The 27,788-nt window shown below is 43.3% G+C and overlaps 1 protein-coding gene and 1 long non-coding RNA gene across 5 annotated transcripts in view; one reads left to right on the forward strand and one right to left on the reverse strand.

Annotated features, from left to right (window-relative positions):
• The window catches only part of Erich6 (glutamate-rich 6), a 33,404-nt gene extending 25,407 nt beyond the window's left edge, over nt 1-7,997 (reverse strand). For both annotated transcript variants that reach the window (XM_005393013.2, XM_013518579.1), the window contains exons 1-2: nt 5,887-7,997; nt 5,204-5,261 (exon numbers count right to left, since the gene is read on the reverse strand). In XM_005393013.2, the coding sequence (XP_005393070.2) occupies nt 5,204-5,261; nt 5,887-6,340 (512 nt within the window). In that variant the 5' untranslated portion in view covers nt 6,341-7,997. The remainder of the gene's footprint in view (nt 1-5,203; nt 5,262-5,886) is intronic.
• Nucleotides 7,998-10,702: 2,705 nt separating this feature from the next.
• Nucleotides 10,703-27,788, forward strand: part of LOC102026815 — a 28,888-nt gene continuing 11,802 nt past the window's right edge. For all 3 annotated transcript variants that reach the window (XR_001235790.1, XR_262456.2, XR_262457.2), the window contains exons 1-2: nt 10,703-10,787; nt 19,455-19,725. This is a non-coding gene — a long non-coding RNA (uncharacterized LOC102026815). The remainder of the gene's footprint in view (nt 10,788-19,454; nt 19,726-27,788) is intronic.

Here is a 27,788-nt window from a genome sequence, read left to right on the forward strand (position 1 = left end):
ATAAAAACATTAGTTTTAAATATACCCACATGGTTGTTAGCAAGTCTACTAAATATAGTACATTTAATAATAAATAACAAATACATACAGGTGATCCTCAATCTATTTTCCTTGAAATGTTTTTTTCCAGTCCTAACTTTTCAGTAAAGTTAGGCACAGATGTACCTCAAGTCTGTACTTTGGAAACTCTTCCTTTCTAAATGTTGGAGGTTTCTAGTGTCATATTGTTTTCTCAGGGATTTCCTAGGACTCTAACTGTTGCTTGTTGTGGCGTATGCACTTCAGTGTTGACTTTAAAGTGGTACAAATTGTTCATTTTCAATAGCTTCCAAATAATCCAAGCCGCTTTTAAAGGGCTGATGTTAAATTAAGTGCATTGTATTTAAATGATCTGTATTCTTTCTTTGAGTAGTTTAATCAGTTGAGTTATCCCTGACACGATAGAAAGACAGAAACTTCACTTCTACTAGTTAAAATAACTCTTCCTGGTAATAAATAAATAATATTGCTTTTTCAAGCTCCTGCATCTGTCTTAATTTCAATTTTCAAAAAATTTTTTGTGTGTCTTCTAAAATAATCAAATAATAGTTTTTCAAACAACTTAGTCTATTTTAGTATTGTCACTCTTGTTCTTTTATGTCTCTATCCACCTTCTTTTTCTTTTTCTTTTTTTTTTTCTTTTTTTTTTTCTTTTTTTTTTTTTGCTATTTTTCCTGTACCGGGAATCCAACTCACGACCTCACGCTTGCCAGGCAGGCGCTGTGCCGCTGAGCTAAATCCCCAGCCCAACCTTCTTTTTCTTATTGGTGCAAAGCGAAAGCTTATTTAAAGTGTGGCAAATGCACAGGAAGCAGAAGAGCTGTCCTAACAGGAGGGTGCGGCGAGATCACGCTCCCCGCGCAGGACGCCCGGGTCGGGGAGACGCGCCCGCCTTTCTGAGTGCTTTGCTCCAGGGCACATTGCGTCAGCGGAGTGCTTTGTTTCTCAGGTCTGCAATGACTGTGTCCCGTAATAGGTAAACGACTCTGCAGAGGCCACCTGCGCCGCTCCCCGAGGAAGCCCTGTTTATCTGAGCTTCCAGAGAAACGCGCTGTAGGGACGGAGAGTTAAGCAACATGAAGAGAATCTCCAGACAACATTTAACGTGTATTTTTTCCAGTTCAGTGGTTTAAAAATCAACACCTCATTCCTTATTCATTTTGCTTTTCTTAACCTAACATCAAAGATTGTTTCTGGAATTGTGTATAAAAATGGTAGACGGAGGATGGTAACAAAATTAGCCTTGCTGAGAACGCATCACAGCAGTGGGGAGTCGCTTTTACTCACATTGAGCCACTTATCTTTACAAAAGCCAAGCAAAGGGGAGATTCATATTTTGTTTTTCCATGCAAAGAAACCCAGGCTCATGGAGACCAGGGAACTTCTCAGTCATCCCTATTCTTCTCTCAGGCTCCAAAATCTGTATCTCCACATTCATCTGCCTTCTAAAGTTTGTCCCATTTTCAACCAGAATAGTAATAAGGTAACTGAAACTGAACCAACACTGGTCGTACTTTTAGGATATGTTTCTTTAAAAAACATTCATAATCTCATCAAGTTTACCAAGGAGTGCTTTGAGATAGCTATCTATATCATCTATATCTATATCTACACAAATTAAGACTGATCTAGGAAAGAGAGATTTCCATGGACTGAAATTGTGTAATAGCAATTCCAGGTCAAGGTTGCAGCTGTGTATGCAATTTCCTCCCTCCCCTCCCCTTTCCTCTCCTTTCCCTTTGAAGATCTCACTGAAATAACAGGTACTTTAAACAAACAATCAGCCCTGGAAAACAAGTTATAATTAGTGGATAAGCACTACTGAAGAAGTCCTTAAAAGAAAGGACATACTTGACTACAGGCTGAGGGAAGCCGGAGCAGAGCACACTACAGCTCAAGACGAGCAAAGTATTTTTCAAAAGGGAATTTAGCTCCTGAGAAACCTCTTCAGAGGTGGTGGACGTAGGGCAAGTGTGCCACCGCCAGCTGTTTGTCATCACTGGAAGCTCCAGAACGTTCGCCATCACTGCTCAAGCAAACACAGAAAGGGGGAATCTGGCAACTGTCATCACAGTAGTTCAAGGGGTGAACTGGGCACCAGTGGCTAGGCAGGTCTCTTCCTCTCCCTTTCTACAGGACAGATGGCAGCAGTTTTAATATCTAAAGGAGCCCCCAAAACAGCTAAAAACCATGGGCAACCTGCTCGGGGAGGTTTTAGTCCTGAGAGACAGGCAGAGTAGGGTATGAGATTACTCTGGACTTATCTAATAGGTTTGGGAGAAAAACGAAGAGATATTCCACTCACAGCAGAGTGTTTTGTTCCTAACTCCAGAAATAGTCAGGTTGCCCAGCTTAACTGCTTCCTGCCCAGACACTCCACAGGAGGTCAGCTCCCACATACCCCACCCACAGCACAAGGTCCTGAGCACTGCTCCCCCAAAGCCTGAAGCCCTCAGCTGCAGGAAGCTTCCATTTTAGCTATCAGTCATTCATTTAGACATATAGACGGACATATAGATGCGTCACCAAGGATTTCAGGTAATTAAGGATAACCAGTAGCACAAAAAAGAACAGAGCAAGATAAATAGAACCAACACTGCCCCCAAAGAAATAAGGAATACATAGAACAAAGGAGAACTTTAATATAATAGTGCTCTCAACAAAACTTTAAAAAACCAATGAACTATTTTAAACAGAAACAATCATGGACCATTGGTTATTTTGTTTTTTTAATCCCAAATAAAAAAAAATCTGTACAAGGACTGTATAATAATATAAAGACATCAAAAATCTTGAAGACACTGAGAATATAAAGGAAAGTTATGAAAGATGGAGAGTCTATCTCAGAGGTCCAGCAGTCTCTAGCTAGCATTCAGAAGCGAGGATGATTAAAATGCGGAGAGGAAATAATCAGCTATCAGAAGGTTTGCAAGTCAGACTGATCAATACTGGATACTAGCAGGCAATGAAGACTCACCTTCAAAACTCTGAGGGAAAATGGTTTTAAACTCATTCTTTTATGCTAGATTATTATTAATAAATAAAGTATAAAGGCAAAATGAAGGCCAGCAATCAGAAATTTGACTGCCCATGAGAGATTTATATGAAAAAATCACTCCAGGAATTTCTCCAGCAAAGGGAAAAGGAATGAAAGAAAAGTGGATATCAAGGAAACCTGTCTGCTGGGGATTTAGCTCAGTGGCATAGCATTTATGGGACAAGCATGAAGTCCAGATTTCAATTCCCAGTACAAAAAAAAAAAAAAAAAAAAAAAAAAGAAGAGAAAATATGGCCTTTGAGTCTAACCAAGAAGTGGAGACAACTGAAAACAACTGAGTTGACAATTTCCCTTTTTAGGAGATAATTTTTAAAGACATGGAATTATTTTCTTATCCCTGAATCTGATCACAATGGGTTTAACATAAAAGTATATGTGTTGTACATGGTTTTCAATTTCTAAGTCAATGCATACTTTGAACACTAAGGGTTACTTATAATCAACAAAACATAATATAAACAATAGAACTTTGTACAGTAATATAATTTCATATGAATGTATGTGTTAATATAACTTTTTTATATTATGTATAATTTAATGTAAGAAGAATACAGGTTAGACAAGAGGTAGAAAGAAGTGCATTATTGTGTTAATTTTTCATAATAGACTCCAATATATATTTTCTAAAGTTGATAAATCAAGGAAAAAAGGTTTATGTACTTTAAAGTCTTAAATGCTGGAAAAACTAAAAATAATATAATTACTAAAAATGTAGATATAAAGAGTCAAGGGGCTGAGGATTTAGCTCAGTGGCACAGCACCTGCCTGAAAAGTGCAAGGTTGTGAGTTTGATTCTCGGTACTGGAAAAAAAAAAACCCAAAAAAATAAAGGAGTCAAGAGTTTTGTCAGAAACTGATAAATCAGGGGATGAAAATGTTACTTAAAATTAAATGGAGCGCTGGGCATGATGGCGCACGCCTGTAATCTCAGCACTCAGAAGGCTGAGGCAGGAGGACTGTTGCAAGTTCGAGGCCAGCCTGGGCTACAAAGTGAGCTCAAGGCCAGCCTGAACTGCACAGAGAGACCCTGTCTCAAAGGAACAAAAAAAAAAAAAAAAAAAAGGAGCAATGTATTAACTATTGTTACTCTATTATTTTGTTATGAAAATTTGTTTTATTTTTCCCATAAAATAAAAAAAATTAAATGGAAACAAAATTGAAACCGTTAACAGTATGTTAACTCTGGAAAAGGGTGAATTTCTCAATTTTATATCTTTGCACACCTTAATTTTTTTAACCATACATATATTATCATTCACTAACAAGTTGAATTAAAAAGAAAAAGAAAAACACATAAGTGGGAGAGAACAATCTCCCTCCTGCTTAAAAATATTCAAGATTGAGGGCTGGGGATACAGCTCAGTGGCACAAGTCCCTGCCTGGCAAGTGCAAGGTCTTGAGTTTGATTTCTTGTATCCCTTGCAAAAAAAAAAAAAAAGAAAGAAAAAGAAACAAAGCCAGGTGTGGTGGTGCACGCCTGTAATCCCAGCACTTGGGAGGCTGAGGCAGGAGGATCGCTGGGAGTTCAAGGCCAGCCTGGACTACAAAGTGAGCTCAAGGCCAACCTGAACTACATAGTGAGATCCCGTCTCAAAAGACCCTTCCCCCCTCCAAAAAAAAGTACAAGATTATGGATTTCGGCTTGGTGTGATATTTCAGGGAAGTTTTGTAAAGATCTTTCTGCTGTTTCTATTTTAAAGCACTTTAACAGGAATTATAAGTAAAAGGGTATGCGAGAGAATGAGAATGAGATCAATTTCCACTTCGTTCCACCAGTGTCCCTGGTCACTGTTGCATTTAGCCATGAGAGACCTACGTTCTAAATTCCACAGTACTTACTATTGTACTTATGGTGACATTCATTTTACGTTACACTGATAAAAGGATATGCTATCTCCACAGCTAGGTAATACATAAGCTAGAGATAGGAAAGGGCTTATCTTTATCTCTTTCAAAATGTCTCTCAGTGTAGATTAAATGAAGCAACCACTTGAGTAAATAAATTGTAAGTGTCCTGGATTATTTTACTTTACTTCCTGTTTATCCAAAAGGTAAATATTATTTGCTTCAAAAAATAATATAGGAAAGTTGAGAATATTTTCTTACCTATCTACTTTCACTTCAGACATGTCTTTCCTAAATGTTTGAAATATTTTTGGAAAACCTGTGAAATGAAACATTTAAAACTTTAGCCACTCCCTCGAAATCAGTGATTCTTCAGAGGGTAATTTCGTCCCCCAAGGAACACGAGGCTATGTCTGGAGACAATTTTGATCGCGTGTGTGTGTGTGTGTGTGTGTGTGTGTGTGTGTGTGTGTTTTACAAGCATAATCAGGGGCAGAGACCAGGGATCCCTCTGAACAACCTCTAATGCACCGGACGGGACACCCTCACCCCCATCAAAGAACAATCAGGGTCAAAATATCAACTTTGGCAGTTTGAGAAACGGACTCTAAATCACAGCTGTGATTCTCTTGTACGAGGAAGTGAGTGGAGTGGTTCCCCTACGGGAAATTAAACACACAAAAGAAAGCTGGGGTTCTTCTGAGGGGCTGTCTCAGGCTCTGCTCCTGCCGGTGTAAGCGGAGCACCGCAAACAGCTCCGCCCGTTTCCCTTTGACAAAGTGATTCTTCTAGACCGTAAAGGATGAAACACACCCAGAGGTCAGAGACAGACGACTGCGTGTGTGCGCGTGTGTGCGCGTGCATGGAGTGGTGTGCGTGCGTGTGCACCCCCGGCGTGCAGTGGGGTGCGTGCGCGCGCAGCCCGGGCCGGCGCGCCGGCGTACTTTGCTGCGAGGAGACGCGGGACGGCGAGGTCTCGGACGGCGGGGTCTCGGACAGCGACGCGCTCCACGTGGGGCTCGAGGGCTCGGAGTGCGTCGGGCTCAGGCTGGGGCTGACCACGCTGATCAGGCGGGGCCGGGGCTCCAGCCGCACCGATTCGTCCCACTCTTCCTCCAGCTCGTCCTCCTCCTTGTCGCCAAGGTTGAAGACGGTCCAGAGGTCGTCCTCGCGGAACGTCACGGCGGCCGCCTCCTCCTCCTCCACCTCTGCCCCCTCCTCCACCTTCGCCCCCTCCACTTTCTCCTCTTCCATCTCCTCCTCCTCCAGCTCCTCGTCCTCCAGCTCCTCGTCCTCCAGCTCCTCCTCTTCCAGCTCGTCGTCCTCCAGCTCCTCCTCCATCCCCTCCTCCTCCTCCGGCTCGCGGAGGCTGCGCTGGCGGGGGCGCCTCTCGGCCATGCCTGGCTGTGCCCGCGCGGTCGCGGTCGCGGTCGCTGTGGCCGCCGAGGCCGGTCGGTCCCTGGGCGCACGCGCTGCTAGGCGTCCGTTTCCCTGGGCAACGCCTGCCCCACCCCCTCCGAGCCGCCCAGATTTAAAGCGGCAGGCCGCCTTTAGCCCCCGGCTGTCGGTGTTCGAAGACGGCTGGATGGGCCACCCGCAAGCTCTTTTCCGTCTCTGCTCTGGAGGGATGGGGGTGTCATCTAGACCCTTCGCGGCCTGGGGCGAGCGAGCAGCTTACTTGCATTTTTTTTCAAAGTGAGGCGAAGGAAGTGGCTTGCAGTATTGTGCAGTACACCCATAATGCCGCTTGCTCTTCGGAGCGGTGTGGGATTTAGGGAGACAGATGCCTGTTGGAACTTGCAGTAGAATTCTGTTTACAAAAAGAGGTGCCAGCCCTGGGCCATAGTTTGTCCATTTGATTTTTAAAACTATTGCCTTCGGTATTATCTTGATTAATGAAAAATTTGGCATCCCTGTCCCTTTTATTTTGGAGCAGGGAAAATTTGTGAGTCCTGCTTATTGCTTGTTCCCTCCATCTATCCATCTATCCATCTATCCATCCATCCATCCATCCATACATACATACATCCTGTAGGTGGAAAAGGCCACGTAGGCGCCCACCGAGTTTTCTTTTTGGTTCACTCTACTTACATTTTTGCAAAGTGTTTTATACGCACGAAAAAAGTATACACGCGATTGACTAACCCTTGTGTCAGATCACTGAGCGCGGGCCTAGAAATCCCTTTGTATAATTTCAGCTAAATTACGTAACCTCTTTCAGCCTCAGTATTTCTGGGTATAAACTGGGGCAAGGATACCCCGAAGGTGTTTGTGGGTATCAAGTCATGTGGAGGGGCTGCTTCTGACTGTCGTGTGTTTCATCCAAAGGCTAAGGGCCACAGGTGTGGTGGAGTACACAGAGGTGGCATCTCAGAAGGGGGATGCTACAGCCTGTCGGAGCATTTGGGCTTGCTCACATGGTTTAGGTAGATCTAAGCAAGTGGGCCTTTGTCCGATATCAGGGCCAGGTCGTGATGGGGTGACTTACAGTGGCACAGTGACCTTACTTTTATTTGTGTTTAGATACAGCTATGAAGTGGCTTTGTTTTGTTTCCTTTTATCATGATGTCAGAGTAATCTTGTCTGAGGTTGGTATTCTTTGAGGAGATTTCTATCCAACAGGAGAACCAAGTGGTCTGGCTGTGAGCATGAGACCATCCTGTAATTATGTGGAGGTCTGGCTGTAACAGGTTGGTTCCAGGTGTCAGGGGATTCCAGCCAGAGCCTTCCAGTCCAGGGGTCTTAATTATAACAGGGCTCTCAAGGGGGCAGAAGTGAGAAGTTTGGTGCCTAGGTCCAGTGGGCAGTGTTTTATGACTGTGCAATTGATGATGGAGTCATTGATCACTTTGTGATCCAGGCCTCTGTTGTGAGCTGAGCCGTGGCATGGACAGGGCTGCTATGGAGCTGCCCTCACTGACTAGCAGGAGCTGTGAACATCTGGCAGGACTCCAGCAAGCTCTCTGGCCCTAGGCAGAACCTGGGAGCTTAGAGGCACAAAATTGCCCCTGAACTCCAGGGGATCAGAGAGAATATTTTTGTTTTTGTTTTATTTTGTTTTGTTTTTGAACTACACTATGTAGTTCAGGCTGGCCTTGAACTCATAATGTAACCCAGGCTGGCCTCAAACTCACAGTGATCCTTCTGCCTCAGCCTCCCGAGTGTTGGGATTACAGGCATGTGCCACCACACTCAGCAAGAGAGAATATTCTTGAAAGAAGAGGCCTTGCAAGCTACTGCAGAGATTGGCACAGGCTAGTGGAACAGTTGGGACATTTGAGTTGGTTTGGAAAGAGATGTAAACTGTGAGTGGCTAGAGAGAAAGTGAATGGCATTACAGCAGGAAAAGAGGGCCGGCACAGGTGCTGGGTGCCGAGAAGTGGAGGTACAAAGAAGATAGCAGGCGGCCCAGCCCAGGACTGACTCTGAATGGCCAAAACCAGGAGAGTGACGCCCCCTCGTGGGGGAAATAAGACACTGTTCTTTTTGGAGTAAGTGGATCCCTGGGAAGGAGAGTACCTAAGAGTTTAAAAGAGCGGAATAGCTCTAAGCAAGGAGCACTTTAAGAATGTAACTCACCAGGCCATTGAGACAACCAATAGCAGTCACAGGAAGGAGGACCGTCGGAGGCAGGCACTTCCGGGAAGTGCAGGCACTATACCCCTTGCGCTCTCCCGGATCCTGGCTTATCCCCTTGGTCTGACTTCCAGCCTGCTCTCTGAGAACACTGGAAACAGAAACATACCTGCTTTATCCTAACAAATCCCTTCCCCTTTGTGGAAGGAGCCAATTCAATGTCATGACCCCTAAGATCACTTCCAGAATCAAATGCTATGACTGGGGGCTGAGGCTGTGGCTTATGGCAGAGTGTAAGTTTAGTATTCATCACGTCCTAGGTTTAATCCCCAGCACCTCTCCCCCATTCTGTTACTGCTCAGAAAAAGACTGGGCTTTTTCTTTTCTTTGGGGGGAGAGAAGGAGGAGGGGGAGGGAGAATGGAAGAGTGTGCATTTTTGTACAGTTCAAACTTCTTATTTGCACACAGCGTATTATAAAAGCTCCCTAGGACCTTCGTGAAGAAAGCAGTGTTTCTTCTCAAGGCTTGTGTTAAGCGCTGCTCTGCTTCACAGTGAAAGAACTTTAGCCTGATGGTGGCTAATTCAGAATCTGTCCGACTGCACTTAGCTATGAGGAGCAGCTTTCTAAATGGCGTGTCCTCCCCTCCCTACAAGCGTCTTTCAGAAGGTGATTCTGAGAGCCCATTTATGCCTCTTCATTAGTAGTGTCACTCACTTTCTCCTTGCCCTTAATATTTTATGTGAGCATGCCTTGGGGAGGATTGATAAGGGCAAAGGGCAGTGCACTAAACAGCCAGTCCGCTCTCACTTCTGAGTCCTCAGTCTTCCTGCTCTGTGGTCCCTGACTTCATATCCTCTCACTGTTTTGCTTTTGTTTTTTCATTTTGTTTTGTTTTGTTTTGTTTTCTTTCTAAGGAAAGCCCAGCCTCATTATCCTTCTGGGCATATCCTTTTACATCTGCAAGCCTAGCTCTGTTTGTTGTTTCTGGACTGTACCTATGGTTGCCGTGAAAGAGTCCTCTATCCCTTCTCCCTTCCCGCTACTGCCTCCTCCAGGATTTTGCATCATTCATTGATTCAATATACTGAGCAATTTGTCCATTTAAAAGAATAATTATTGAAGGCTGGCAGTGTAGCTCACCGGTAGAGCACTTGTCCAGCAATCAAGAGGCCCCAGGTTCAATCCCCACTACTGGGGAAAACAATCGAGAGAGAACTGTACAGCAGACATTGTTCTCAGCTCTAGGGAGCCAGCAGTGAACAAGGACTCTGCTCTCACTGTGGTGCTTTCCTTGGGAAAGGGCCACATGAAAAATAATTACTGTACAAGAAGTTCCTAAGTACCATGGAGAAAAATAGAGTGTGTGGGGTCAGGGATGCAGAGTTATGGGCAGGAATATTGCTTTTCATAGGTCATGAAGGAATTCCCTAGTAGGCTAGTATGTGAGCAAAGTCCTCAAGGAGACAAGGGAGCTGGCCGAGCATCTTTGAAGGAAGAGGAGCCAGAGCTGGGCTGGAGGAAGGGATGATCCGTTGAGTAGGGCTCTGGCTTCTCTTCTGGAATTACTGACAAAGCTGTGGTTTATGTTTTAAGCTAAACTCTGCTATCTCAAATAGACTGGTCATTCAACTAGATTCAGATTTGGGGGAGCAAAGGCTTAATTAGTGGGGAGACCTGATAGAAGGCTCTTGTACCATGGAGCAACTCTGTTTAAAGTGCAGGCACAAGGGAAAAAAGAAAAAAATACTGTTGGGAATATAGAGACAAAAAAGTAAGACTCCATTCCCTAGGGAGCAGAGTGGAAGAGGAGATATGACAAATAACTGTACCCCAAGATGCCTTGGAGGTTGATGTAATTTTTCTCATGGGGGAGAAAGGAGAGAAGAATCAGAAGACATCCAGGGAGCAGTTAGTCTTTACTTGGTAGGATTATTTCTAGCACAAAGCCAGGCCATTATAAAGGTAGCATGAGATGTGATAGAAATATATGGTGAGTGTTTAAAATAATTTATTATAGTAAAAGATACATTGTCACTAATCTCCCTCAAGATACTCCCCCCCTTGGGCAACCTACTTAGGATGCCTTCTGTCTCTCTCAGATAGAAGCTTTCTTTCCCCAGTAAATATATTCTGCTCCTAACCTCCATTGTTCCTATAATTTATTCTTTGATTTTAGAAAATACAAATTCATGTTGGACTCTAACAGATTGGGAGTTTCTTTCCCCTATAACATTTGGAGGTCTTCTACTGAGATAAGTGGCCAGAGGTAAGAGTTTGTTTTTGTTTCATAGATTCTGGGTCATGACTCATTTAGGTAACCAAAAGTTTTTATGCTTCACAATTTGGTATCTTTGCCCATTGCTTATAATTGTTTATGCTTTCTATCTTATATAAGTTTGTTAAAATGATGATAAATTTAAGTTAAAAACATGGAAAGGTTATAAGGTTCTTTTGCTTCTTTAATGGGACCGTCTTAATTCCTGTTTTGTGTATGTTGCATTTGAATTAGTTGTTGATTTTACTGGTGTTCCTCTCTTGATTTTAGACAAAACAGCACTAGTAAGAGTAATATTAGAGTGCCCCTAGTGGACTTTAATATAAAATTCTGTAAAATGAGTCTTTTTATGAAATCTAGTTCATACCTAGAAAAATGCATGCCTATTAAACAACAGACTCCTTCCAGCAATTAAAAGATACTAGGTTGGTGGCCATTCTTAAGACTTGGAGAATAGTTTTTACTGAGACAGACTGGCCTGATCCTCATCTATATTCTTGAGGAAATGTTGAACCTGTCCTGCCTCAGTTTCCTTTCTGGTCTGATCTTCCACTGGTGAGGAGACAATCTTAGCTCTTCAGATTCCCCATTCTTGCATTTCTAGGCTGAGAGTGACAACTCATAGGCAACTTGTCTCTTAAAAAAAAACAAGGAGAGGTGCCCAGGGAGGCAGGCAGGCCGCAGGCACCTGCTCTGGGAGGCTGCGCAGCTGGGGAGCGCTGGCCCTTCGGGGCCCGGCATACCCAGCCGAGCAGGGGCCTGGGAAGGCAGGTGGGCTGCAGGCACCCACTCCTGGAGGCCATGCGGCTGGGAAGCACCGGCCCTTCGGGGCCTGGCACACCCAGCCGTGCAGGCACTCAGAAAGGCAGGCAGCAGGTGCCCAGGAAGCAGTGTGGAGACATGCGCTGGCCCTTGGGCTGGCCACCGCCACACAGTCAAGAAACGCCATGCCACAGAGAAGCACCGATGCAACAGGCCCGCCCGGAGACGTGCATGAACCATCCCGGCATGGAGAAACCTCTGGGAAAACATGCCACACTGTGGATTGCTCTTGGCCCTGCCCTTGAGAGCCAGAAAGGTCTGGAGTCAGTGGAGGAGCAGCTGATGAACAAGGACTCGGTGAACATGAGAGTACCGACGCCCGACGACTCAGAGGTCAAGCTGACTGGGGAGGCGGGAGCCATTCAGGAGCTGGAAACCAGGAGGACCTTGTGCAATACCTGGGGAGACTCCCTGGAGGCCATTCTTCCCCTAACTGTACAGGCTGTGGTGGAGGAGCGAGTGGAGCTCCAGAGAGGTCTGCACTGAGACTTCATGGATTGCATGGGTGCCCTATGTTCAGATTTTGAAGAACTGCCTTCATGGAGAAGTACGTGTCTAGGTTACCTGCCCGGGACACTTTGTGCCTGCTGGTGCTGAGACTGACCAGTGGGCCGAGGACTTCATCCACATGTTCCTGCTGCCTGTGTTGATGGTTGGGGAGAGGACACTAAGTGGTTGCAGGATCCTAAGGTGCTGAGAGGCTGGAGAGAACACCCCTCTGCTTTCTTAGACAAGAGGCATTGATAAAGCATACTTCCCTGAATCCCAGGTCAGTAGAGGACAAACTATTCTTACAGATAAGTTATTACTCAGTCAGCCCCAAATAGCAGAAAAAAGCTAGAAAAAATGGCTTTTGCCCCAGATAGCTCACTTGAGATGTTAGTAAGAATTGCCTCCTCAGTATTTTATAGCTGTGAGGAGGAGGAAGCCAAGGAGAGAAAACAGAGACCGAGAAAAAACAGCTGCCTTTGTTGCAGCACTAAGAGAAACAGACCCTAAGTCTGATTCTCAGGGCCCCAAGAAGAACTCGTCGACTACATTGATCAGCCACTGCTGTCAAAAGCCAGGCCACCTCAAGAGGGACTGCCCTAAGAAGCCCCCTGGGCCATGCCCTGACTGTAAAGGTTACCCCTAGAGGTCAGACTGCCCTCTGAAGTGAAGGCCCCAGAGCTCAGACCCCTCCTACCAGCTGGTCCAGCAGGAATGAAGGGGCCCAGGGCTTACTCTGCCTTCTCCCTCTGGCCAGACCGTTATCTTCAAAGAGGAGCCCTGCGTAATCATGACTATAGAGGAAAAAGTAAACAGCTTATTTCTGACACTGGTGCTAGTCTCTCGGTCCTTCTTTTCAATCCTGGCCTTCCTTCCAGCCATCACACCTCAGTGAAAGGAGTTACTGATGAGGAGGTAATCCACTATTTTTCACAACCCTTAGGCTGTCACTACTTGATAGATTTTTCTTGCATATCTTTGTTTGCCTGAGAAACCACTCATAGGATGAAAAACACAGAGGAAATGGACAGATTTATAGATACATACCAATTACCAAAGCTAAATGAAGAAGATATAAAAACCCTGAATAACTCAATATCAGCAAGTGAAGTTGAAAATGTAATAAAAAAACTTGCCAGTGAAGAAAAGCCCAGGTCCTGATGATTCATAGCTGAATTCTACAAGAAATTTAGTGAAGACTTAATTCTTCTCAAGACCAATTCTTCTCAAGACCAATTTGAAGACCAATTCTTCTCAAACTCTTTAATGAAATTGAAAGGGAAGGAATTCTCCCTAGCTCATTCCTGCAGGCAAGTATTATCCTGATCCCAAAACCAGAGAAAGACCCAACAAAAAAGATAATTACAGGCCAATCTCCCTAATGAGTATAGGTGCAAAAATTCTCAATAAAATACTAGTAAACAGAGTACAAGCAACCATCAAGAAGATTACACACCACGACCAAGTGGGATTCATCCCAGGATGCACGTATGGTTCAATATACACAAATCATTTAAGGTAATACACCGTATCAGTAGAGCCAAAGACAAAAATCACATGATCATCTCAACTGATGTAGAAAAAGCTTTCAATAAAGTTCAGCACTCATTCATGATGACAACCCTACACAAAATAGTAATAGATGGTCTTTACCTCAATCTGATAAAAGCTATCTATGACAAACCAATGGCTAAAATAATATTAAATGGTCAAAAATTGAAAGCTTTCACTTTAAAATCAGGAACAAGACAAGGATGTCCACTGTCACCTCTCCTATTCAATATAGTTCTGGAAATATTAGCCAGAGCAATTAGACAAGAAAGAGAAATAACAGAAATAGGGATAGTAAAGGAAGAAGTGAAATTATTATTCACAGATGACATGATACTCTATAAGAAGGCCCCAAAAATTCCACCAAAAGGCTTGTAGATGTAATAACCAAATTCAGTAGTGTAGCTGGATACAAAGTCATCACTCAAAAACCAGTAGCATTCCTGTACACAAACAACACACAGACTGAGAGAGAAATTAGGGAAACCACACCTTTCATAATAGCATCTAAAAAAATGAAATACTTAGGAATCAATCTAACAAAAGAAGTAAAAGATCTATACAGTGAAAATTATAGTACTCTGAAAAGAAGAGATCAAAGAGGATATGAGAAAATGCAAAGATAGTCTATGCTCATGGATAGGAAGAACCAACATTGTGAAAATGGCCATACTCCCAAAATTGTTTTACAGATTCAATGCAATCCCAATTAAAATACCATTATATACTAGTATAATGCCAGTATACCAGTAAAATTATTATATACCAGTAAAATACCAGTAAAATTATTATATACCAGTAAAATACCAGTATACCAGTATACTTCATGGATCTAGAGAAAACATAAAATTCATCTGGAACCAGAAGAGGCCTAGAATAACAAAAGCAATCTTGGGAAACAATACACACTTCTCACATGAAGAAATATTAATGGTGAATAAATATATGAAAAAGTGTTCAACATAATTAGTCATTGGAGAAATGCAAGTTAAAACAACACCAACATTCCATCTCACCCCGGAAAAAATGGCTATCATCAAGAAATCAATCAATGACAAATGCTGGAGAGGCTGTGAAGAAAAAGGAACCCTTCTCCAGGAAGCATCACAATCCCTGACTTGAAATTATACTACAAAGCTACTGCAATAAAATCAGCATGGTACTGGCAAAAAAACAGACCTGGAGATCATTGGAACAGATTAGAAGACGCAGACACAACTACAAACACACTCAGCCACCTTATCTTTGACAAAGGGGCCAAACAAACTCACTGCAAAAAACATAGCCTCTTTATTAAATGGTGCTGGAAAAACTGGTGTTCCACATGCCAAAGACTAAAACTAAGCAGAAGTCTATCACCATGCACTAAACTAAAGTCAGAATGGATCAAAGATCTAAATATTGAAACAAACATTAAATCTACTGGACGAGAAAGTAGGTAAAAATCTTGAAGACATAGGAGTAGGCAGAGAGTTCATGAACAGAAACAAAACTGCATGGGAAATTCTTCAAAGAATCAACAACTGGGATCTCATCTTATTGAAAAGTTTCTGCACATCAAAAGAAATCCCTAATGGGGTAAAAAGAAAAACATGAATTGGGAAAAAATTTTAACCAACTGCCCCTCAGACAAAGGACATTTATGTAGAACATATAAAGAATTAAAAAAAAATCAGTCCCCCAAAATTCAAAGACCCAACCCAAAAATGGGCATCTGAGATGAATACACACTTCTCACATGAAGAAATATGAATGGCAAATAAAACATGAAAAAATGTTCAACATCATTAGTCATTCGAGAAATGCAAATTAAAACAACACTGAGATTCCATCTCAACCCAGAAAGAATGGCTATCATCAAGAAATCAACCAATAACAAATGCCGGAGAGGCTGTGGGGAGAAGGGAACCTTACTTCACTGCTGGTGGGAGTGTAGATTGGTGAAACCACTGTGGAAATCAGTTTGGAGATTCCTCACAAAACTAGGATTGGAAGTCCCACTAAACTCAGTTATTCCCCTTCTGGGTATTTTCCCAGAAGAACTGAAAACATCATACCACAGTGATATATGTACACCCATGTTTATAGCAGTGCAATTTGTCGTAGCTAAATCTTGGAAACAACGCAAATGCCCATCAACTGAGGAACGGATAAAAAAAGATGTGGTAGTTTTATACAACGGAGTATTACTCAGCTATACAAAAAGATAAACTCAAGGCTTTTATAGGTAAATGTATGCAACTAGAGACCATACTCATAAGTGAAATAAATCAGACTCACATGTGTAAACATCATATTGCCTCCATAGTGTAAGAACCTGAAAGAGTAAATAAAATCTGAAGGGTACAATAGATATTGTGAAAGAGAAAGAAACTGCTTAAAAGGAAAGAACAACCGGGAAGAGGGAAAAAAAAGAAAGAAGGGACAATATATATATATATATATACACAGACAATAGTTAAGATAATTGTACTACTAATTTCTCTTGGTTTATTGAAAGGAACAGTTAATGTGTAGTTGTTTGATCACTCTTACATGCCTATTTCTTGTTATCTGAGTACCACTTTGAAGATAACAATATGTAATATAACAATCATTGTTAATTTCTTATCACCTTGTTTTGAAATTCTGTAACATTTTTATTGTTTTTATGGTTTTTTTGTTTATGTCTTTGTTTTTGTTCTTTTCTCTTTAAATTCAAAAAAATACATATACAAAGACAGGTGGGATAAGTGTATTGCTGAATCTATTGATTTATTGAAAGGAACAGCATTAACTAATGCTTAATTTTTTTTTTCTTGATCAATTTTGCGTGCTTCTATCTGGTAATCAGAACAACTAATTTGAAGACAACAATATGCAGTATAACAACCATTGTTGAATTCCTACCATCTTGTTTAATGAAGCTCTGTATTGTTTCTAATTTCTTAATTACTTGTTATTGTCTTTAATTGTTTGATCAATCTTGCATTCTTACATCTGGTAATCTGAGCAACTTTGTTGAAGATAACCCTGTGTAATATAACAACCATTGTTAATTCCTATCATCCTGTTTTGAATTCCTGTATCTTTTTTTATTGTGTTTGTGTTGTTTTGTTTTTGTCTTCATTGTTGTTATTTTGTTATTTTTTTTTTCTCTTTAAAATAAGAAAAAGCTATAACAGGGGTGACTTTCTCTTCATTCATTTTGTTTGTTTGTTTGTTTTTGGGTTTTCTCCGGTACCGGGAACCGAACTCAAGACCTTGCGCTTGCCAGGCAGGCGCTTTTGCCGCTGAGCTAAATCCCCAGCCCTCTTCATTCATTTTAATTATGCCTAACAACCCAGCTCCCATCTTGGAGAGAGATATTTCATCCTGTCTAAATACTGTCATATATATATGTCATCTATTTATCTATCTATCTATTTCCAGGTTGCCAGCTATTCAAAATGATGCTGAGGCTGGTTTTACAGATACGATATAGTACATATTATTGTCTACATACAATAACGTGAGAGTTATCCTCTTTATGGGAAGCTATTACTGGTTCTTCCTGGTGGAAACCTTTGTTGATTGTGTTCATAATTATGCTGTTTATTTATTATTTGGCCTATGCATACTTAATTGTTTCTTTGCCTTTGTCTCCTCCTGACTTAAAGCTATATGCCTACCCAGGATGAAAATGCCTGGTGTCTATCAAGGGCCTTTAGATAGACTATCTGAAGGGTATCTCTTGACTGTCAATCATAATTATGATGCCTTTCAGCCTGAAGAAGCCAGACTGGTCATTGTCCATTGCTCCCTCATGGCAGTTCAGGGTACTTCTTTTTTGTTGTTGTTTTTTTTTTGTTTTTTTTGTTTTTTTGTTTTTGTCTTTTTTTTCCGGTACCAGGAATTGAACTCACGACCTTGCGCTTGCCAGGCAGGTGCTTTTGCCGCTGAGCTAAATCCCCAGCCCCTCAGGGTACTTCTTCAGAGGGGGAATATTATAGACAGCTAAATTAGGTAAAAATATCATAGGCAGATGATACTGTAATATTTTTATAAGCCTCCAGTTCAGTTGGATGGCATTTGGCAGCTGTATTTTTTTTTTTTATCACACCTTATAAAGACGCTCATGAAAGAGGACTTCCAGAACTGCTTCAGAAAGCAGCAAGAACAGTGGATAAGTGTGCTTAAAGCAAGGGGGAGTATCTTTTTTTAAAGAGCAGAATATACTTATTGGGGAAATAATTAATTATTTCCAAAAGAGCCAGTGCAGAAGATGGGATACATTGCAACTCTGTGGGAGGCACCTCTGTTGAGAGCCAGACCTCAAGACATAGATGAACAAATGCACCCACATACTTACCCTAGGAGTAAACAGCAGGGACTGATTTTCTAAATAGGGATCCATCACCTTGGGGAACCCAGGAAGAGCCACTGACCCACCCGCTCCAGGAAAAGTCCCTGTTCTCTTTCCTGCCTGCTTGGTACATGACTCACTCCCCCGTTTGATCCCCATTTAATCAATATTACCTGAGCAACTATGCTCATAATCTTACTGGTCAGCCAGTTTTGTCCCACCTCGTGCCCACCTTGTGATTTTGCATTTTCTCCCCACCTTGGACTCATCTCACCTTGTGGTTTTGCTCTATAAAAATCCCTTAAATTTTTTGCCCTTGGTAACCCACTTAGGACACTTTCCATCTCTCTCAGACAGATAATAAATTATTTCCCCAATAAGTGTATTCTTCTCTTAAAAAAAAGATACTCCCCCTTGCTTTAAGCACACTTACCCACTGTTCTTGCTGCTTTCTGAAGCAGTTCTGGAAGTCCTCTTTCCTGAGTGTCTTTGTAAGGTGTGATCAAAAGAATACAGTGAATGCTGCTGCCAAATGCCGTCCAACTGAATTGGAGGCTTATAAAAATATTACAATGCGTCCTCATCCACTTTATGCACTAGGTCTGACGCCATGCAACTTCTGGTTCTTCCTCAAAAATAAAAAATGAGCATGACAGGTAAACATTTTGAGTTGTTTGAGGACATCAAGGCAGCCACTACAGCACATCTGAAGACACTCATGAAAGAGCACTTCCAGACCTGCTTCAGAAAGCTGCAAGAATAGTGGGACAAGTGTGTTTAAAGCAAGGGTATATATTTTGAGGGTGATTAATGGTAATGTGTCTTTTCCTGTAAGATTTTATATATATATAATATATATATACATATTTATATATATTTAATTTAAACATTCACATATTGTTTGATCAGATCATATATGTACACATTACCAAAAATTTGGAGATGTAGAAAATTTTTAAAAATGGGGAAATCCCTATTAATGATATACTGTCCCAAAGCCAACACTATTAGATTTTAAGATATTTTCCTTTAGCCATTTTTTCCTATACATTTATATGTAATTTGTATCTTGGTTTTTTTCCTTAACATGACATAAACATGCTCCAGTACTTTATCAACTTTTATGTCATATTAAGTAAAGGTACCATGGCTTATTTAGTTATTTTTGCATTCAGCTGGAGAATTATTCTGTAAATATTTGATTTGATGCGTTCAACTCTGGGGCTACAGCATGGAATAAGACTGACAAGGCCCCTTCCTTCATGGAACGTACACAGTATTCTGGGAGGAGTTAGGGAAGAAAATAACAATTGGTTCTAACCATCAGATGTAAATATGTGTTGTGTTTGTCCTTAATGTTTTAGGCGTGGTCATTTGCTGAGAGGAATAACAGGAAGCCAGTGCACTAAGCTGTAGGTCTCCTGCACTGGCTCCTTCTCAGCACGTTGCATGGCTGCTCTGTCCTCTTTCAGACCCCACCTCAGACATCACCTCCTCAGGGTAAACCACCCCCAGGCTTCCATCACATCACCGTCCTGTCCTCCTTCAGAAGCCCCAGAAGCAACCAGCACTGTTGACAGGACATGATGATCTTTGCCTCCCAAAACTCATTTCAGACGTCTGACCATGAGAAGAAAGAAAAGAACTGTCAGAAGAGCAGGAGCAGATTGAGCACAACTTGATGCACTGTATCAGTCAGCTTTGGCTGCTATAATAAAATATTGCCAGCATTTTCAATGTCAGGTGAGTGCCACTCTTATTAGATGAAGGCGCCATCCTTGTTTTATTTCACCATAATTGCTTCCTAAGAAGTAGTACAGCCATACTGAGGGTTAGCAGTTTTGGAGGGGGGCAGCAATCATTAAGTCAATTAAAGTCACTTTGAGAAAAGCAAAGAAGCTAGGGTTTCACCTGAGCCAGGGCCTTGGGTGGTGGTGACGGAGCCTGAGAAGAGAACTACTGGATCTTGGTGTTGTGAGAGCAGCTGCAACGACAATGCAGAAGTCTGCTCACCCTGAGTGTTGTGTTGCTTTGGGTCCTCCAGGAAATAGATGTCCAGGTGGGACACTGTCTGCGAGGAGAAAGTCGGGGGAGGAGCCAGAAGATTCCGCGAGGGTTTCTGATGGCAGTGCAGTTTTGAGCCCTGTGGAGCAGACAAGGGAGGAAGGCATGGTGGAGGAGTGTTAGCCAGCAGTGCACGCCTCTGCTGAAGTGTGGCAGTGCTTGACGAGGCCCTGAGCCAGTCTCTTGCCAGAGGGGTTCATGTTCTGCAGGAGAGACCTGTCCTGTCTCTACTCTGGGCAGCCATGGCCGGGAGCTGCTGCAGGACGCGTGGCCTTGTGGGAACGTGGTGAGGGAGCCAGCCCTGCGACTGGAGCTGCCAGTCCACTAAGCGCCATTGCAGGCGACTGCAGCTAGTATTTCCATGGGCGCCCAGGTCTGCCCTCCCCCAGACAGAGTCTCTGACTCCCGTCCTGGGCCCAGGACACTGTCCTCCTGGTCTTCCCAGAGCACTTTTTGTCGCCCCATCAGAACACAGAGCAGGTAGTGGTATTGAGGAAGTGTAGTTTGAGGAGCAAGACTACTGAGCTCAAATCCTGGTTTAAGTATAGAGTAACTAGCTGTGTGACCTAGCTAAACTTCCCAACCTCTCTGTGCCTCAGTCTCCACTTCTGTAGAATGGGAAAATTATTTAGTTTTCCATGAAATAGCTACTAATGTTGTTTGTAACTGTTTTATGGGTTGGTTATGAGGATTTAATGTAACAAATTAGAACTGCTGCTGGTACTAGTGAACACTGCATTATCAATTTACAGTTTTGACTGTCCTCTGATTAGTTAGCTTCCACCAAAAGTTTGTGGATCATCCATGTAGGTGCCTCTTTCAAAACTTGCCATCAATAACGAAAATAAGTAATGGGGTCAAGAAATGAGATTGAATAGCTATGGGTATGAAATGCACGCATGTATTTACAGCTAAGGAGGGAGTGGCAGTTCGATGGTAAGATCCAAATGGCACTCTCCACCACCTGTCAGCTTGCCTCTGTCCCAGAAGCTTTTAGCAGATGAGCAAGTTGATAAATGACAACTGGCAACTGAATATTCTATGTGGGGGAGTTTGAAGAGTACAGCATCTAAATTCCAGCGCTCGGGAGGCTGAGACAGTAGGATTTCTATGAGTTCAAGGCCAGCCTGGGCTACATGGTGAGACTCTATCTCAGACAAAAAAACAAACAAAAAAACAAACTATAGGATCCATGAGTTGGGCAATAGGGACAGATTTTCTTTTTACTCTATTTTCTGGAGTAGAATTTTTATTTTCATCCTTTGACTTCATTTTTACTTTCTGGTCTAAGTGCTATGAGTGCTTCACGGCCACCACTGGGCACCCCTCACCGCTGTTCGTGCCGTTGCCACTCTTAGCCTCCTCTGTGCCCGTTGCACCTGCCTCAGCTGACAGGTCAGGCCTGCTCAGTGTAAACCACCTCACCGTCCCAGAACCAACGTCCCCTCCCTCCCTGGGGAGGGCACTGGAGGAAGGCGGCTTTTCCTTTTAAGCACTCAACACTCAAAGGGGCTGAAGAAGCGGCGCTCCTGCCTTTCTGATCAGGCGGTAGAGCTTCTCAGGGAGACCTCCTAGGACTCCTCGGGTGTCCTGCACACGCCCCCAGAGCCCCTCCTCTCCCTGCCCAGTGTTCATTAGCAGTGGAACTTTGCTGCTTCTCAGTCAAAAGGTGGAGTGCACTTCTGCAGCCCTTGCAGCTGGGTGTGTTGAGTGATTTGCTTTGGCCGAAGGGGCATTAGCAACTGTGAAAGTGGAAGCTGGAAAGCACCTGTGCGTTGGGACTTGCCTGCTTTTGCTGCTCGGCGCCCTAATAACACCATGCAGTAGGGCCCAGGCTGGTCCCTGGTGGATGAGAGACCCCGTGGAGTGGGGGTGGGTTGGTGCAGCTCAGAGCCCTTAGATCCGCTTCCCCCAGCCCTGCCACCAGCGGAGCACAGGGACGGGCCAGCTGCACAGCCTCACTGCAGAAATGCAAATCAAATGGTGTCTTATTCGGATTTAAGAATCACATTTGGGGGAAGTTAATTATGTGGCAATAGGCCTCAGGTCTGTGTCTGATAGCTCCAGTATTCAGAGTCCTCGAGGTTTGTTTGTGTTTTCTGTTTTCCTGCTCGTTTTCTGCCTTCTAAAATACCTAGTTATTTATTATTACTGTATGTGCCAGATGTAATTTTTAAAAATGGCAGAAAGCATTTGAGGCTGCAGCTTATAACATCTTTCTCCGGAGAGGACTTCTGCGTGCTTTTAGGAAGGCACATAGGGGTGCTTGTAACCCATTCTGACCACCTTAGTTCCACCTCAGACGTTGCCAGGATCCAAAGCTAGACTGTAGCCTCCGGGGTTAATCTATTTCCACTTAATCCTCACGCTTAAAAGGCAACCTTTCAGGGTCCCAGTCTCAAGTGGGAGAGGAGTCACCACCGTCTGCTCTTCCTTGGCTTTCACTATTACTTTTCTCTTCTCTTAGTCCAGTCAAGACTGAGAAATCTCGCTCAACTGCTGTCTCCTCTTTTAGAACTCACAAATGCTTCGCAGCAGAAACAAGCCCACAGGTCCTTTGTCATCATCATAGCCTGTTATTTTAAAGTATCTTGCCAGCCCTTCTGATATATGTGAATTAGCTGGCTATGTTGCTTGTGTTATCCAGGTGGGCCTCAAACTCGTGATTCTTCTACCTCAACCTCCAGAGTAGCTGGGATTATAGGTGTGTGCCACAGTGGCCAGCAAGATTTTTTAAAAAAATGTATTTGTCTAAGCCAGGCATGGCGACACATGCCTATAATCCCAGCGCTCGGGAGGCTGAGGCAGGAGGATTGCTGCGAGTTCGATGCCAGCTGAGGCTACAAAGTGAGTTCAAGATCAGCCTGAACTGCATAGTGAAACCCTTTCTCAAAAAGACTACCTATATATTTGTAGTTCTTTTTAGTGGAAAACTTGGTCTGAATTACTGAGCCTCCATGATTACTGGAAATAAAAGTCCTTTATGTGAATTGGCAACTGTCTTAAAAAAATATATATATATATATATATTTATTTATTTATTTATTCATATACATGTATACACACACACATATAATAAGTATGTCTGAACATGTTCCACCAAATTCAGGTGTTGAAGCCTAAGCATCAATGTGATAGCATTACGGGATGAGCATTTATAAGGCGCTTACTGCATGAGGGCTCCAGGGACCTTAGTGAAGAGCTGGGGTGGCCCTCCCTTTTGGCTTCTGCCTTGTGGCCTGTGGGGAAAGAGCCCCTGGTCCCCCTTGGAAGCCGACAAACATCGTCAGCCACTGCTTCTGCTAGTGCCTTGACTGTGAACGTCCCAGGCTTCAGGATTATGAGAAATGTCTGACATCTATAAATTACCTAGTAGCTCTTCGTTGCCATAGTACAAGTGGACTGAGATGGGCGGATTTATGGGAATGGTGTATGAAATCCTAGCCTGAGGAAAGAAAGCAGGGTTGAAGTTGCAGGAAGAAAGCTGTGCTTTCCAAAGAATGTATGGGTGAGGTTGTAATAAAGAGAAACATAGCAGTTCTAACAAAATGGCTGTGTGTTATTTATCTCACATAACAGTCCAGCAGCAAGGAGTTTAAGTCCTTGGGCAAACGCTGATCTATGAGTTAACAAGAGCCCAGGTTCCTTCTGTTTTGTTGCTCCCTTGACCCCTAGGAAATGGTCTTCATCCCCATAGGTAAATACCTCATCAGTATTCAGGTTGGGGAGGATGAGCCAAGAGGAAGAAGAGGGTAACCAGCAATATTTTGCTTTGGGGAGTGTAATCAGGAAGTTGAAGGCATTACTTCCATTCACATATTTGTGGTATGAACCACTTATCTGGGCATATCTAGAGATAAGACAGGACTGGATGTGTCATTTCTAACTGGAATGGTTCTCAGTCTCTTCATGGACCCTAGTTAAGAAAGGTAGAGACACAGCGCCTGCCTGGCAAGCGTAAGGTCGTGAGTTTGATTCCCGGAACTGGAAAAAAAACAAAAAAAACAAAAAGGCAGAGAATGACCTTATACCCAGGATGGGCTGATGGGGCAAGGGGGAGAGAGGACAGTGTGACTTCACATGTGAGGAGGAAATGGTGTTTCTATGTGCTGCAGAGGACGAATTTGAGTGGTGGCTGTTAAACTCTACCAGGCATTAGAATTACCCAAAAGGCTCGTTAAAACATGGCATGGGCATCACCCCCAAGATTTTTGAATCAGCAGGTCTGGGGTAGAATTTTCATTTTCCAGATGATGCCAAGGTTACTGGTCCAGGGATGTGACTGTAAGAACACTGTATGCTGTTCCCAACTCGCCTGTACTCGCTCTGCTTCTAAGAGTTGATGGAAGGGCGATGTATAACCTAGTGATATAGCTGAGCCCAGCACTTTCAACTGCGGAATTCCAGAGCCCTGCATCACTGTGTTACTGAGAGGCTCATAGTCTCGACTAGGTAAACTTCTTAACATAGATGAGAATGATCACTGTACTTTTGATTTTCTAACACCCAGTCTCTCTTCCTTGCTAATTCCAATACATATTCTAGAAAGCCATTTAGCAATCTTTATTTTTTTTTTTTTGTACACAAGGTCTCACTATGTGGTTCAGGCTGGCTTTGAACTCACTATGTAGTCCAGGCTGGCTTCAAACGCACAGCAATCCTCCTGCCTCAGCTTCTCGAGTGCTGGGATTACAGGTGTACTTCACCAGATGCTCAGCTTAGGTCTTGGTTCTTCAGGACAAGATGGAACATAATTTATTTAATTGCTTCTAATTTTAGCAAAGATATTGAATTTACAAAATGAGGTAACTGAATTGCCATACATTAGTTATAGAATGGAATTTAAAACAAGAACAAATCAATTTAAAAATAATTGTTTCCTGAGGAGATTGCTAAAAAGTGAGCAGAATCTACTTATAGCCTGCATTTTTGATTACTGACTTCTGCAATGTAGATAAGATTGAGTTATTTTACTTCCAATTGCAAGTTCTATTTAACAAGCAGCAGGAGAGAGGGCGAGGGGTGACCTTTAACTCCCCAGAGCTGAAGTGAGCCCCACACGGGCTAACAGGGACACACTTGGAACAACAGGAAAGACCCCAGCTATGAAGGAAACAAGAACTGTGGAACAACAGGGACACAGCGGGGGTCAGGGAGGAGGCCACCATTCAGGTCAAGTCCCAAGCATCATGTGGGTACTGCAGTGCCATTCTTATTTGCTTAGTCACAGGGAACCTAATCTAGTGGAGAGAGACTGGAGGTGCAGCTTCAAGAGAAAACTGGAAAGTGTCTTGGTGTGAGGTTCAGAGCTCGGTCACTCTGATCATTCTGTCAGAGGTCAAGACAAAGAATCTGGATAGGAAAATAAGCCGAGCGCTGCAGGCAGGAGAAGCTCGGGTAGGACTATGGCCACCGCTTAGCATTCAGAGGAGTAGCTGTCAGCCCAACCTCCACTCACTTTCTGAGCAGGCTTGTTATAGGAGGGACCAGGGTGGATTCTCGGGTGCAGATGCTGCTTCAAACAAGCAGGTGTCACTGCCTGGGTTGGCAAAGTGGCTCTCCTTGGGACCAAAGTCTTTGGGACACCTAGGACAAATCTAGGTTTTGCCTGTTTTTGTGCTTTATATAAAGGGACTAATTCAACACACTCTTATTTATATCTGGCTTCTTTCTTCCTTGTTGCTAAATGCAGTTGTAGGTTGTGCATTCTTGCTGCTGTGCAGCGTGGGATCTACTGCAGTTTACCCATCCTTCTGCTAATGGGCATTTGGGTAGTTTCTAGTTTCGGGGCTATTATAAGCCTTGCTGCTGTGAACTGTCGGGTATGTGTCTTCTGGTGAGCAACCATTTACATTCTGTTGGTATTTTATTTTTAGTTGTAGCGCTAGTTCACTGTCACTAACATACTTCTGTCCAGGGGGCTGCTGCATCAAGGTGTCATAGCTTGGGTGGCTCCTATACCACTCTCATTCCTCATTTTTCTGAAGGCTGGAAGTCGGAGATCGTGTTGCCAGCATGGTTAGCTTTTAGTAGATCAGGCTCTGGGTTGAGATTGTAGGCTTCTTACACAGCAGGAAGAGGACAAGAAAGTTCCCTGGAGTCCCTTTATAAGGACTAATTCCATTCACAAGGAGTCCACCTTCAGGATGTAATTCCCTCCCAGAGGCCCCACGCCCTAATACTGTCACATCGGGGATTAGGATTTCAACATACATTTGGGGAGAGGACACAGCCATTTATTTGGAAACTCTCTTTGAACCCAGAACTATGTGGTTGTTGCTGTGAGAAATTCAAAGAGGAAATATACATATCTCTGAAGGAAAAAGCCAGTGGACATTTTCCCATGATTGCAGCCCTTACCCACATTCTTCTGTGCTCCATAACTATGAAGCCTATCAAATCTGTTTACTGAACAAAACATTCCAGGTCAGGGGGCGTTCAGCCTCTTGAATAGGAGCCCTTGCACAAACACAGGCAGACCGATGACCATAGACTCAAAGAGCCGATCTTGAGCAAAACAGGCCCTTAACTTCCTAATTCCATGTATCCATTTATTCATTTATTCATTTATTCATTTATTTATTTATTTAGTCTTTTTGAGACAGGGTCTCGCTATGCAGTTCAGGCTGGCCTTGAACTCACTTTGTAGCCCAGGCTGGTCTCGAACTTATAATGATCCTCCTGCCTCAGCCTCCCGAGTGCTGGGATTACAGGTGTGTGCCACCATGCCCGGCTCTAATTCCCTTTAACACCGTATAAGCCCTTACTCTGTAAGACAGAATTGCTTTTGGCACTTCGGAGCCAGTAGCCCCTCTCAGGTTTACCTTAAATAAAGCTTGTCCTTAACGCAAGCTTTTCTTTCTCTCTCCTTTTACGTATTTCTTACAGTCTCTAAGGACAGAGCTCAGGTGAGCAGCAAAGTCAATGTTAGTTTGAAATTCAGCATCTGCAAAGTGACTCTGCCCAAACCTCAGCCTTTCATAGTCTCATTTCATCTTTTTTTTTTTTTTTTTGGTTTTTCTCCGGTACCGGGAACCGAACTCGCGACCTTGCTCTTGCCAGGCAGGCGCTTTTGCCGCTGAGCTAAATCCCCAGCCCCCTCATTTCATCTTCTAACAGAAGTTCCATTCTTACTTCTGCATTCTTTGGACTCCAGCCTGAGCAACTTTTGATGTACAAATCCAGTCTCTCAACTAGCTGCCTCACGTGACGCTCTTTAAATCTAAAACAATACCGTTCACTGTTCTTTGGGATAAGGTCAAAATTGTGATCCACAATACAAATTGTGACCCTTGATCTCTTCCGCAGCCACGCTGGCCGCCTTCCAGCCCTCAGCCCTGCCTCGTGCCCTGGGCCACTCGAGCCCCGCATGTCAGTGTCTTCTCACAGTGCCACTCACCTGACAGCAAGCTTATTCTGTAGATTTCCACTCAGACTCCTCTGCCTCTGAGAAGTTTCTCCTGAGTCCCCAGATGAAGCCACAGCCATTTGTTATATGTCTCAGGGCCTCTACTAGTTATTTTACAGAAATTTTCATGATTGTAATTATGTAGTTATGTAAGTAGCTGTTTAGCTGTTATTCTCCCTGACAGAATGTGAAGCTCTGTGAGGACAGAGATGGCCCCTTTGTGGCTGTTGTCCTGTCCCCAGCACCTAGTATCATCCCTTGCCTTTAACAGAGGCTTCAGTAAAGGAACTAATGACTGACCATCTTCAGAATCTTCAACTCCATCTGCTCTGAT

This window comes from Chinchilla lanigera, unplaced genomic scaffold, assembly GCF_000276665.1.
Source record: "Chinchilla lanigera isolate Chin_1 unplaced genomic scaffold, ChiLan1.0 scaffold00047, whole genome shotgun sequence".
Lineage (NCBI taxonomy): Eukaryota > Metazoa > Chordata > Mammalia > Rodentia > Chinchillidae > Chinchilla > Chinchilla lanigera.